Source organism: Pongo abelii, chromosome 6 (assembly GCF_028885655.2).
Source record: "Pongo abelii isolate AG06213 chromosome 6, NHGRI_mPonAbe1-v2.0_pri, whole genome shotgun sequence".
NCBI lineage: Eukaryota > Metazoa > Chordata > Mammalia > Primates > Hominidae > Pongo > Pongo abelii.
The window spans coordinates 12,018,236-12,030,710 of record NC_071991.2 but is presented as its reverse complement, the minus strand read 5'-3'; the positions used below and the strand labels follow the sequence as shown (position 1 = coordinate 12,030,710).

The 12,475-nt window shown below is 55.0% G+C and overlaps 1 protein-coding gene across 4 annotated transcripts in view; it reads right to left on the bottom strand.

Annotated features, from left to right (window-relative positions):
• Window positions 1–1,265: 1,265 nt before the first annotated feature.
• The window catches only part of SH2B2 (SH2B adaptor protein 2), a 36,428-nt gene continuing 25,218 nt past the window's right edge, over window positions 1,266–12,475 (bottom strand). For 3 of the 4 annotated variants that reach the window (XM_002817805.4, XM_054560332.1, XM_054560330.2), the window contains 5 exons: window positions 8,230–8,321; window positions 7,975–8,145; window positions 5,233–5,441; window positions 2,482–2,653; window positions 1,266–1,675 (listed from right to left, as the gene is read on the bottom strand). In XM_002817805.4, the coding sequence (XP_002817851.3) occupies window positions 1,347–1,675; window positions 2,482–2,653; window positions 5,233–5,441; window positions 7,975–8,145; window positions 8,230–8,321 (973 nt within the window). In that variant the 3' untranslated portion in view covers window positions 1,266–1,346. The remainder of the gene's footprint in view (window positions 1,676–2,481; window positions 2,654–5,232; window positions 5,442–7,974; window positions 8,146–8,229; window positions 8,322–12,475) is intronic. The other variant, XM_054560329.2, reaches the window with a different exon arrangement.

Genomic DNA, 12,475 nt, shown 5'->3' with positions numbered 1-12,475 from the left:
AGCTTTAGATGTCTAGGGATCTGAAATCCGCATCACTGGCCCGGCGCAGTGGCTCATGCCTATAATCATAGCCCTTTGAGAGGCTGAGGTGGGTGGATCACCTCCCACCCAGGATTGCTCAGGAGTTCGAGACCTGCCTAGCCAACATGGTGAAACCCTGTCTCTACCAAAAAAAATTAACTGGGCATGGTGGTGCATGCCTGTAGTCCCAGATACTTGGGAGGCTGAGGTGGGAGGACAGTTGGAGCCCGGGAAGTTGAGACTGCAAGTGAGCCAAGATCGTGCCACTGCACCTGTCTCAAAAAAGAAGAAGAAAGAAAAGGAAAGAAAGGAGAGAGAAACAGAAGAAAGAGAGAAAGAGAAGAGAGAAAGAAAGAGAGAGGAAGGAAGGAAGGAAGGAAGGGGAAAGAAAGAAAAATAGATGGATGCATCATTGACCCAAGCCCTGCAAGGCCAGTCTTGGGCAAGGGGACTGTGGGTCTGTGACCCCAGGTCTGGGGTGTTGTGGGGAAGGCAGAGGTTTGGCTTAGTAGGAACAGGATCTTTCTTGAACACTGCCTGGGGACTGGGGTGCTGGGACTGCCAGCAAGCAGTGTCTCCAGAGCCTGGGGTCATGGGAGTCACAGCTGGAATTCCACTTGTGGGTAGGTGTGGGGTGGGAATGGGAGGGGGTGGGGACGGGGTGTGAATGGGGTGGAGCGCGGTGGGTGGGAGGGCTCTTTAAGCTTCTTCTAAGTTTAAGTCTATGACCGAGCTGGGAAATCCAGCCTCTTCCATTGCCCAATCCCCTAAGGGCTAATACAGAGACATCCTGCCCTGCCGCCCTGTCCACACCGCCAGGCTTCATAGATCTGCCCAAAAACGCCTTTACCCTCCTAGTCCGGGCCTCCACTCCTCCTCCCGGCATCCAAGTTCTCCGTATGACTTGGGCGTGCTCCCCATCCCTCACTGTGTCCTGAATGCCCCTCCTCTCTTTCCAGCACCCCTCGTTGTTACTACCCCCATCTCTCTCCCTCACAGCTCCATTAAAGCCCCCTCCCGATCCTAAGCCCTAACCTTTGCTGTTGGGCCCTCTTTCAGGTGCTGCCCGACGCCCCATGGGGAGTCTCTCAGCTGTCCCACCAGAGACAGAGCTGCAAGGGGGCCTGGCAGGTGTCAGGTCACACTGGGCTGGACGGGGGTCCCTGACGGACGGGGGTCTCTGAGAGTGGCTGCCCCGCAGTCCCCGCCTTCCCCGTGGGAGAAAGGACGACAGGAGAGCCAGGTGCAGTCCCTAAAACAGGCTTTTAATAACATCGTGTCTTCACTGAAGAGCTTGGCGTGTCCCACCCGGGCGGCGCCGCGGGCTAGTAGAAGGAGTACTGGTTCTCCACGGCGCGCGCGCGGCCGGGCGCGGCCTCCGGGGGCTCCTCGGCGGCGGTGGCGGCCACGGCCTCCAGCAGGCGCTCGGCGCTGTTGCTGCGGCTCCGCGCGCTGAGCTGGCCCTCGACGGGGCGCGGGGGGGCGGGCCCCGACGCGGCAGAGGACGACGAGGCGGAAGACGAGGAGGCGCCGGCGGCGTCGGTGGGCGAGGCAGGCGGGCAGGCGGCGGCGAGGCTGGAGAAGTAGTGCTGGCCGGGCGGGTCGCTCCAGCAGGCCGGGGGCGCGGGCGCGGCAGGGGGCGTGGGGCCCGGCTCTGCAACAAGGCGACGGCAGGGCATGAGTGGGGACCTGGGCTGGCCACATCCTGCAGGGAGGCCGGGATCCCTCAAAGGGCCAGGGCCCACGCTCAGGTTTCCGAGTTGCAGCCCATGTCCTCGGACACATATGCAAGCACACCCGCCCATATGCATAAACAGGAGCACACACACATATATGTACCTAACCACGCGTGTGCACGCCCATATAGCCACACGCACAGGAGTGCACACACACGCACACATAATGCACACGCTCGCACACAGGCACACACACACAAGCGCATGCGCGCCCATGCATACACTTGCACACGCTCATGCATATGCGCACACACACGCACACGTAAACGTACACACACGGGCACATGCACACATGCACTCATGCACACACACAAGCACACGCATGCACGTGCACCCATGCCCTTAGTGCTCGGTCCCAGCAGCTTTGCTCTGAGCCTCCCCCGTGCAGGGTTTGGGAATCCATATCCCCAGCTCCTTTCATTCCACTTGCCCTAATCCACACCCCTGTCCCCACCCCCATACACCCACCTGCACTGCTGTTGGGCACCCCCTTCCCCTTGCCAGGAATCATTAGGGACCTGGCTGCCTCTAGGCTGCCACTTCTGCCTCCATTCCTTATGACCTGACTGCTTGAAATTGCTGTGGCTAGGCTAGGGTGGGAGGGACACGGCTGAGGCTATGGGACAGAAGACCTGGGGCTCATCCCACCCCAGGGGCCACCTTCTTGAGTAATCAATGGGAAGTCATCTTGAGTAATCACACCAGCCAGGTGGCGGCATCTTACCTGGTGGGGGGCCCTGGGCCCGCACATAGCTGCGAAGGGTGATGTCGGCCGAGCCCCCTGACTCCAGTGGGATGGGGTGTGTGTGGAAGTGGCGGAGCATGTCAAGCACAGACTGGAACCACAGGTGCTGTACGTGACACTGGCCGTGGCCGTTCAGGGACAGGCGCAGGTGCTGTGGGTACAGGTGGGTGTGGTCAGGGGCAGGTCCGGGGCTGGGCACCTGGGTAAGCGCCTTTGGGGGTTGATGGAAGGACCAAGGCTCACAGGGGCTGTATGGGGCTGTGTCAGGGCCAGGGGGCCCCTCACACATGAGCCCCATCTGGAGATGGGGAATGGGGGCAACGGACCCAGGCTGGGACAGAAGGCATCAGGCATTGTCCCCACACTGGGAGCACCCCCACTATGGGCCCATGCCCTACACACCTATAATCTCTAATCCCCTCCCTGATGCCAGAAGATAGGGATTACTGCCCCCATGTTAGAGATAGGAAAACCAAGGCCCAGGGAAGGGGAATGACTGGCCCATGGTCACAGGGCACAGAGCAGGGAAGAAAACTCCTGTTTGGGTGGTTCCCCCAGCCCAGGAGGCTAGAGGTTGGCCCTCTGTCCCTGCAGAGCCAAAACCCGGAGGCGTGGAAAGCTCCCCAGGGCTGGCTACGGAGGAGTGGGAGACTGAGGGGAGTGGATCACTGGAGGTCAGGAGTTCAAGACCAGCCTGGCCAACATGGTGACATCCCCCCCAACCCTTTAAAAAACAAACAAAAAAATACAGACAATCTCTGGAGCAGGGTGGCGGTCCCACAAGTGAGCTCTGCCACTTAGCAGAATAAGTTGCCAGGACAATGCAGGGACTCAGCCCGAGAGAAACAGCACAGAGGGGTCCCACCGCAGCCTCATAGCTGGGCAGAGCCTGCACAGGGCACAACTGGGTCCCAGGGGTGAGGAGAAGCAAGTTGGACGCATCCCAATCTTCTGCCAGACCTTCCAGATGTTTATTCCGTGAAGGTGGAAAAAGTTGCCTCTGGGAAGGTAGTGATCTTCCCTCCCAGGAGGTATGTAAGCTGGAGGCTGGGGTTCCTACTTTGTCCCACCATTCAATTATCAGGCCTGGGGCAGTCATCTCCACTCTGGGAGAAGAGCAGCCGGGTAGAGAGGTGAGAGGCAGGTTCAAGGCTGGGTCTCGTTCCAGGAAGGAGAGGAGCTTCCCGCCCACCCTTTGTTCCCCCATCCTAGCCTCTGGCTTGGGCATGAGTCAGATCCAGGCCCTCTGGGAGGCTGCCTGGAGCAGCACTGGCTGAGAAGTAAACTGCGCATCACCAGGGATAGCCTTAAGCACCTGGTTGTCGGAGGAACTGTAAGAGTGGCTGCTTGCCAGGGAAATGTCGCTGGTGGAGGTGCTACCTTCTGCACGGTGGGGCCAACCCGGCGCAGGAGAGAAGCCACTAGAGGGTCTGCACTGGGCCACTAGGGGTTAGGGCAGCCGGGGTCCCTGCAGAGAGACACTGTCCCCTAGCTGCAGGCTTGGAGCAGGAGTCCTAAGGTTCTTCCTCCTCTAGTAGGGGCCGCCAGGAAATCCGTCTTGGCAGGAGCCCGGGCTGAGTGTTTCCTTATCGGAAACCTGGGATGCGGGGGCGGGCACTGAGGTTCCTGCCCCCTTTGGCCACATTGCACCCCCCCATAATCATTTGGCTTTGCTGTCAAATTTTCCTTTGAATTTCAGGTCAATAGGCCGGGCGTGGTGGCTCACGCCTGTAATCCCAGCACTTTGGGAGCCTGAGGCTGGTGGATCACCTGAGGTCAGGAGTTCGAGACCAGCCTGGCCAACATGGTGAAACCCTGTCTCTACTAAAAATACAAAAATTAGCCAGGTGTGGTGGTACGTGTCTGTAATCCCAGCTACTTGGGAGGCTGAGGCACAAGAATTGCTTGAACCCGGAGGTGGAGGTTGCAATGAGCTGAGATTGCGATGTTGCAATCCAGCCTGGAGGATAGAGCGAGACTGTCTCAAAAAAAAGCATTTTAGGTCAATATAGCATGCAATCCTCTTCCTTGAAAGCACACCGCCTGGGTGTACCATCATGCCTCTGATCCAGCTGGGTGCTGTCGGGATCGCCTTCCTGACTGTCTTCCCCTCTACAATTCTCCCTCCCCTGCAGGTGTCTGATCAGGCTGTCCCCTCCAATGCTGAACCCCACCCCCCAGACCCTGCACAGCTCTCCCACCCAGCCCAGCTCCTCCTCCCCTGCTGGGTCTCTAGGGCTTGCCCGTGTGTGCTTCTCAGGGGTTGGTGACCTGACCTGGGCAGGGAAGAGGGGCTGTCTGGGGTGGGTGGGGCAGAAGGTGGGGCTCTGAGGGCCTTAGTTGGCTCCAACTCCGCACTGGGGGATCTCTGGGTGGAGAACCTCAGAAGCTCCAGTGCTATGAGATCCCCCTAGCGCAGGGGCTGAAGGATTTGCAGATTTGGGTTATTAGAAGGGCCCAGCCTCCTGAGGGCTCAGCCGCCAGTAGGTGGCTTCCCCTTCTGGAGAATGGAGAGGCTGAAATAGGGCTGACTGTAGTCCCTCAATGATGTGTAGGAGGGACGCAGGTGGCTCATGGAGCATGGCTAGGGCGAGTGGGGCACGTGGGAAGTCATGCCACACCTGTTCGCCTGCAGCTGTTTCCGGGGCACAGACTCAGGACCCGGGTCACCATGACCCCTCTCCCTCAGGGCTGGCCACTGCACCCCCATGGCGCCCCATGCACACTTGCCTTGGCCTTGCCCTGGAAGTTGAAGGTCAGCACGTACTCCCCAGGCCGAGTCTCACTTTGGCGGATCACGAAGAGGCCATGGTTCCGGGGTCCCCCTGCCAGAACCAGTTGAGCAGCCTTGACCCGGGACAGTGTCCCGTGAAACCATGGGTAGTCGGATAGCTCCAGCTCGGGTTCAGCCTCGGGATCCGTCTCTGCACCCTGTTCCCCTGAGGTGGGGATGACAGTGTGAGGAACATGGGGGGAAGGAGAAAGGGGGACAAATAAATAAATGTGAGAAGAGAGGTGACATCTTGTTGGTTTTTTACATGCAAAATGCTGTTGGAATAATTTTTAAAATGTTTGTTGGTTTTTAGTTTTTATTTTTTTTGAGACGAAGTTTTGCTCTTGTCGCCCAGGCTGGAGTGCAATGCCGCAATCCCAGTGGCTCACTGTAACCTCTGCCTTCCGGGTTCAAGCGATTCTCCTGCCTCAGTCACCCGAGTAGCTGGGATTACAGGTGCCCGCCACCACACCCAACTAATTTTTGTACTTTTAGTAGAGATGGGGTTTCACCATGTTGGTCAGGCTGGTCTCGAACTCCTGACCTCAGATGATCCACCCACCTCGGCCTCCCAAAGTGCTGTGATTATAGGCGTAAGCCACTGCGCCCGGCCTTAGTTTTTATTTTTTAGAGACAAGGTCTTGCTGTGTTCCCCAGGCTGGTCTCAAACTCCTAGGCTCAAGTGATCCTCCTGCCTCGGCCTCCCAAAGTGCTGGGATTATAGGTGTGAGCCACTGCACCTGGCCTGAATATTTTTTTGTTTGAGACAGAGTCTTGCTCTGTTGCCCAGGCTGGAACGCAGTGGCATGATCTCGACTCACTGCAATGTCCGTCTCACAGGTTCAAGTGATTCTCCTGCTTCAGCCTCCCGAGTATCTGGGATTACAGTCATGTACCACTATGCCAGGCTAATTTTTGTATTTTTAGTAGAGACAGGGTTTCACCATGTTGCCCAGGCTGGTCTTGATCTCCTGAGCTCAGGCAATCCGCCCGTCTTGGCCTCCCAAAGTGCTGGGATTACAGGTGTGAGCCACTGTGCCCAGCCGAATAATTTTATTATTTAACTTATTTTTTGAGAGAGGGTCTTGCTCTGTCACCCAGGCTGAAGTCCAGTGGCACAATCAGAGCTCACTGCAGCCTTGGCCTCCTGGGCTCAAGCAATCCTCCCACCTCAGCCTCCTGGGTAGCTAGGACTATAAGCCTGTGCCACAATGCCTGGCTAATTTTTGTTTATTTTTTGTAGAGACAGAGTCTTGTTGCCCAGACTAGTCGGGAAGTCCTGGGCTCAAGCTCCTCCTGCCTTGGCTGCTTGAAGTGCTGAGATTACAGGTGTGAGCCACTGTGCCCAGCTGGAATAATTTTAGAGTTGGGCAGGGAGCTGACCCAACCCACTGGTAAAGTCTATGAGGTAAACTGAGGCACAGAGCTGTGAAGGACTATCCTGGAGTTGCTCTGTAAGTCATCAACAAACTTAGGAACAAATCCAGTCGCCTGTTTCCAGCCCCTGATTCCAACCCTATGGATCCTTTTCTGTGAGCTGCTTCCTTCCCTCCTTTCTTCTTTTCTTTCTTTTTTTTTTTTTTTTTTACAGGGTCTCTCTCTGTTGCCGAGGCTGGAGTGCAATGGTGTGATGACAGCTCATTGTAGCCTCGACCTCCTGGGCTCAAGTGATCCTCCCACCTCGGCCTCCCAAGTAGCTGGGATTACAGGCACACGCCAAACTGCCCAGATAATTTAAAAAAAAAAAAGTTTGTGGCCAGACGTGGTGGTTCACGCCTGTAATTCCAGCACTTTGGGAGGCCAAGGAAGGAGGATCACTTGAGGTCAGGAGTTCAAGACCAGCTTGGCCAACATGGCAAAACCCCATCTCTACTAAAAATACAAAAATAAGCCAGGTGTGGTGGCGGGCGCCTGTAATCTCAGCTACTTGGGAGGCTGAGACATGAGAATTGCTTGAACTCGGGGGTGGAGGTTGCAGTGAGTTGTGATCTGCCACTGTACTCCAGCGTGAGCAACAAAGTGAGACTTTGTCTCAAAGATTTTGTACAGATAGGGTCTTGCTATGTTGTCTAGGCTAGTCTCAAACTCCTGGCTTCAAGTGATCCTCAGCCTCAAAAAACATTGGCTGGGATTACAGGTGTGAGACACTGCACCTAGCCCCTGTAAGCATTTTCTTTTCTTTCTTTTTTTTTTTGAGACAGAGTCTCACTCTGTCGCCCAGGCTGGAGTGCAGTGGCATGATCTCGCTCACTGCAACCTCTGCCTCCTGGGTTCAAGTGATTCTCCTGCCTCAGCCTCCCCAGTAGCTGGGACTACATGTGTGCACCACCACACCCAGCTAATTTTTGTATTTTTAGTAGCGATGGGGTTTCGCCATGTTAGCCAGGCTGGTCTCGAACTCCTGACCTCAGGTGATCTGCCCGCCTTGGCCTCCCAAAGTGTTGGGATTACAAGTGTGAGCTACTGCATCCGGCCCCTGTGAACATTTTCTATTGAAACTGGGTCCAGTGGGAGGGGCCAGGTTCCTAGACCAGTCTACAAAGGCCAGAAGTACTTCGGAGATGTGTGAAGGACCCAGGGGGATGAGACGTCACAGCTTCTGAGGCTTAGCAAGGTTTAGGGAGCCCACGGGTGGCCATGGCCGGGGGTGGGGGTCCAGGAGAGGTGGGGTGGGAAGAGCAGACTGTCCCCACTGGCACCTGTGTTATTGCTGTCACTGCCGCTGCCGCCCGGGGATTCCAGGGTCTGCAGAAAGGTCTCTAGCGGGACGTGGATCAGGGACTCTCTGACGGCATCTCGACCTCGGCTGTGGGGGGCTGTCACCACTGCACCCACGGCTGTCGTCTCTGGGGGGCGGGGCAGGTCGACTGCTGGGGAAGTGGCAGGTAAGATGCACGTATCTTTATCTGTCCACCCCCAGTGTGCCCTTCCTCCAACCCTGTCCCCCTATGTACCATCAGTCAGGAGCTCACAGCTGCAGGAGGCCACGCGGCTGGCCAGACAGCCGCCTTGGGTACAGGAGAGCTCGGTGTCTTCCTCACTGTCACTGTGGAGACAAGAAATGGAAGCCATGTCCTGCCGTGGGACTTGGACTCGGACCACAGGCTACTTACGTGGCCAGGCAGTGGCTGGCAGTCCCATGGCCCAGAATCTAGGCCTCCTGGCTCTGGTCACCTCCCTCTGCCTCCATGTCCCTCTGTCCCACCTACGCTGGCTCTGTGGCCACCGTGTGATTGACCAGGCCACTCGTGGGGCTCAGAAAACAATACCCCAAAACAAAGTCCTCAGCAGCAGCCTCGAACAAAAAAGTTTTTCTCTGACCTTCTCCTGCCTACTTGTCTCTCAGTCCTCTTCTCCCCAGAGGCACCAGAGAAACAAAAGTCCCTCTTTCCCAAGGTGGGTCACAGAAACCAGAACCCCTTTTTCCAAAACATACTCATAAAACCTAAAAATACTCTTTTTTTTTGAGACGGAGCCTCACTCTGTTGCCAGGGCTGGAGTGCAGTGGTGTGATCTCGGCTCACTGCAACCTCTGCCTCCCAGGGGTTCAAGCGATTCTCCTGCCTCAGCCTCCCGAGTAGCTGATATTACAGGCATGTACCACCACACCCGGCTAATTTTGTATTTTTAATAGAGACGGGGTTTCTCCATGTTGGCCAGGCTGATCTCAAACTCCCAACCTCAGGTGATCTGCCCACCTTGGCCTCCCAAAGTGTTGGGATTACAGGCATGAGCCACCGCACCCGGCCCTGAGAATCTCGTCTTAATAAAAAAAAATTAGCTGGGCGTGGTGGTGAGGCAGGAGGGTCAATGGAGTCCAGGAGTTGGAGGCTGCCGTGAGCTCTGATCATGCCCCACTGCCCTCCTGCTTGGGCAATGGAGCAGAAAAAAAAAGTAAAAACAAAAGGAAGGAAAGAAAGAAAGGAAAGAAGGAAAGGAAAGCAAGAAAGAAAGAAAAAAAGAAAGAAAGAAATTACCCAATCTGCCTGGTTTGACTGTAGGTCATAAGACCCCCCCCATTCAAGATAGGGTTCTGTCCCACATCCAGAAGGAAGGAATGCTGCTCAGAGAGGCCGAGAAGAATCTGGACAGACAGGCCTGGCTGGGTCCCCTGCTCCGTCTATTCCCTTTAGATCCTACCCTTTGTGTCCAATCCTCTTTCTACACTGCTGTCCATATTTTGCTGAACCTGAGCATAAAAATGGACCATTTCCCTGTATCCTTTTTTTATTTTTTGAGACAGAGTCTCCCTCTGTTGCCCAGGCTGGAGTGCAGTGGTGTGATCTCGGCTCACTGCAACCTCTGCCTCCCAGGTTCAAGTGATTCTCCTGCCTCAGCCTCCCAAGTAGCTGGGATTACAGGCGCACACCACCACCAGGCCCAGCTAATTTTTGTATTTTTAGTAGAGATGGGGTTTCACCATGTTGGCCAAGCTGGTCTCAAACTCCTGACCTCGTGATCTGACTGCCTCGGCCTCCCAAAGTACTGGGATTACAGGCGTGAGCCACCACGCCTGGGCTTTTTTTTTTTTTTGAGACTGAGTCTCACTCTGTCACCCAGTGGAGTTCAGTGGCGCAGCCTCAGCTCACTGCAACCTCCGCCTCCCAGGTTCAAGCAATTCTCCTATCTCAGCCTCCCGAGTAGCTGGGATCACAGCGGGCCCGCCACCACCTCTAGCTAATTTTTGTATTTTTAGTAGAGATGGGGTTTCCCCATGTTGGCCAGGCTGGTCTCGAACTCCTGACCTCAGGTGATGTGCCTGCCTCAGCCTCCCAAAGTGCTGGGATTACAGGCGTGCACCACTGCGCCCAGCCCTCCCCTGTATCTTTGAGTCTTCATTCTGAAGGCTCCTATGTATACACGTTAAATAAATTTACACGCTTTTTCGCCTGTTAATCTGCCTTGTGCGGCTAAGCACTGTGGCTCATGCCTGTAATCCCAGTGCTTTGGGAAGCTGAGGCAGGCGGGTCTCTTGAACCCAGGAATTCAAGACCAGCCTGGGCAACATAGCAAGATCCCGTCTCTAAAAAAAAAAAAAAAAAAAATTAGGCCAGGTGCAGTGGCTCACGCCTGTAATCCCAGCACTTTGGGATGATGAGGTTGTCAGATCACCTGAGGTCAAGAGTTCGAGACCAGCCTGACCACCATGGGGAAACCCCGTCTCTACTAAAAATACAAAAATTAGCTGGGCTTGTTGGCAGGTGCCTATAATCTCAGCTACTCGGGAGGTTGAGGCAGGAGAATTGCTTGAACCTGGGAGGTGGAGGTTGCAGTGAGCTGAGATTGTGCCATTACACTCCAGCCTGGATGATGGAGCGAGACTCCATCTCAAAAAAAAAAAAAAAAAAAAAAAATTAGCCAGTCATCGTGGCATGTGCCTACAGTCTCAGTTACTTGGGAGGCTGAGGCAGGCAGATCAGTTGAGCCCAGGAGGTCGAGGCTGCAGTGAGCTTGATTGCACCACTGTACTCCAGCCTGGGTGACAGAGCAAGACCTTACCTCTAAAAAATAAAATAATAAAATAAAATAAAAATAAATAAATAAATGTGTATGCCTTTTCTCTCATTTATCTGCCGTTTGCAAATTGATTTTCCAATGAAACTTCAGAAAGCCAAGGATACCACTTGGCCCTGATACCACTAAGTGGGCAGTCCCCACTGAGGGCCCATGATCCCTGCCCACTATCCCTGAGGGGCTGGGCTCCTCCTGGGATCCCGTGGAGAGCCTCAGAGGGTGGGAAGGTTTCTCTCCCGATCTGTGACGCGAGGTGTCTGGGACCCTGCCAGCTTGAAAATTCCACCAAGTGAGGTTCACCTTCACAGCGGCTGGGGAAAGAGTTTGCAGAGCAGATGGTCCGGAGGGCGGCGGAGGAGGGATTACAATCACTTTGTGGATCAGGGCCTGGGAGGCGCCCAGGACCTTAATTGTGTTTCTTTAAATGAAGCTGTTAATTAGAAAGCAGCGGCCCTTCCCCCCGGGGCTTGGCTCACCCCATTAGCCAGCAGAGCTGCTGCCAATTGCTCGGCCTGTCGGGCTGCCTGTCCCTCCTACTCCTGGCCTGGCATCTTTCCTGGATGGTGGAGTCAACCTTCTTGCTGCTTTTCCTGTTCATAGCTGACCGTAACTGCCCTCTGCTTATTACCTGCCATGGCTCCCAATGTCCCTGACCTACCCATTTCCTGAGCTTTCATCAAAATCTCCTCCTCACTGGCTGTCCCAAAGGCCTTGATGTTCCCTGCGAGTCCCAGGTGCCTGTACACTTCCACACCTTTTAAAATTATTATTATTATTATTTTGAGACAGAGTCTTGCTCTGTCGCTCAGACTGGAGTGCAATGGCACAATCTCAGCTCACTGCAACCTCTGTCTCCCGGGTTCAAGCGATTCTCCTGCCTCAGCCTCTCGAGTAGCTGAGATTACAAATGCCTACCACCATGCCTGGCTAATTTTTGTATTTTTAGTAGAGATGGGTTTTCACCGTGTTGGCCAGGCTGGTCTCAAACTCCTGACCTCAGGTGATCCGCTTGCCTCGGCCTCCCAAAGTGCTGGGACTATGGGCATGAGCCACTGTGCCTGGCCCCGGCCAAATTTTTATTATTATTTTTTAAGAGTTAGGGTCTTGCTCTGTTGCCCAGGCTGGAGTGCAGTGGCGCAATCCTAGATCACTGCAGCCTCCAACTCCCGGGCTCAAGCGATCCTTCAGCCTCAGCCTCCTGAGTAGCTGGGATAACAGATGCATGCCACCGTGCCCAGTTCCATTTCCACTCTTTTTGCTGGGCTTTTCTCTCTGCCCTCTCCTATCCTCCTCTGCCTGGCGTTGGTCCACTCTTTATTTAAGCCTCGGGTTAGGTGAGCACGCCTACCAGCAACCCTTCCCTGACCTGAGCCCAGGGCTGGGTTAGGAGCCTCTCTCCAACTCTTTTTATTTCTTTTTATTTTAAGAGACAGGGTTGGCTGGGAACAGTGGCTCATGCCAGTAATCCCAGCACTTCGGGAGGCTGAGTTGGGCGGATCACTTGAGGTCTGGAGTTCGAGACCAGCCGGGCCAACATGATGAAACCCCGTCTCTACTAAAAATATAAAAATTAGCTGGGCACGGTGGTGGGCGCCTGTAATCACAGCTACTTAGGAGGCTGAGGCAGGAGAATTGCTTGAACCTGGGAGGTGGAGATTGCAGTGAGCCAAGATCACACCACTGCAC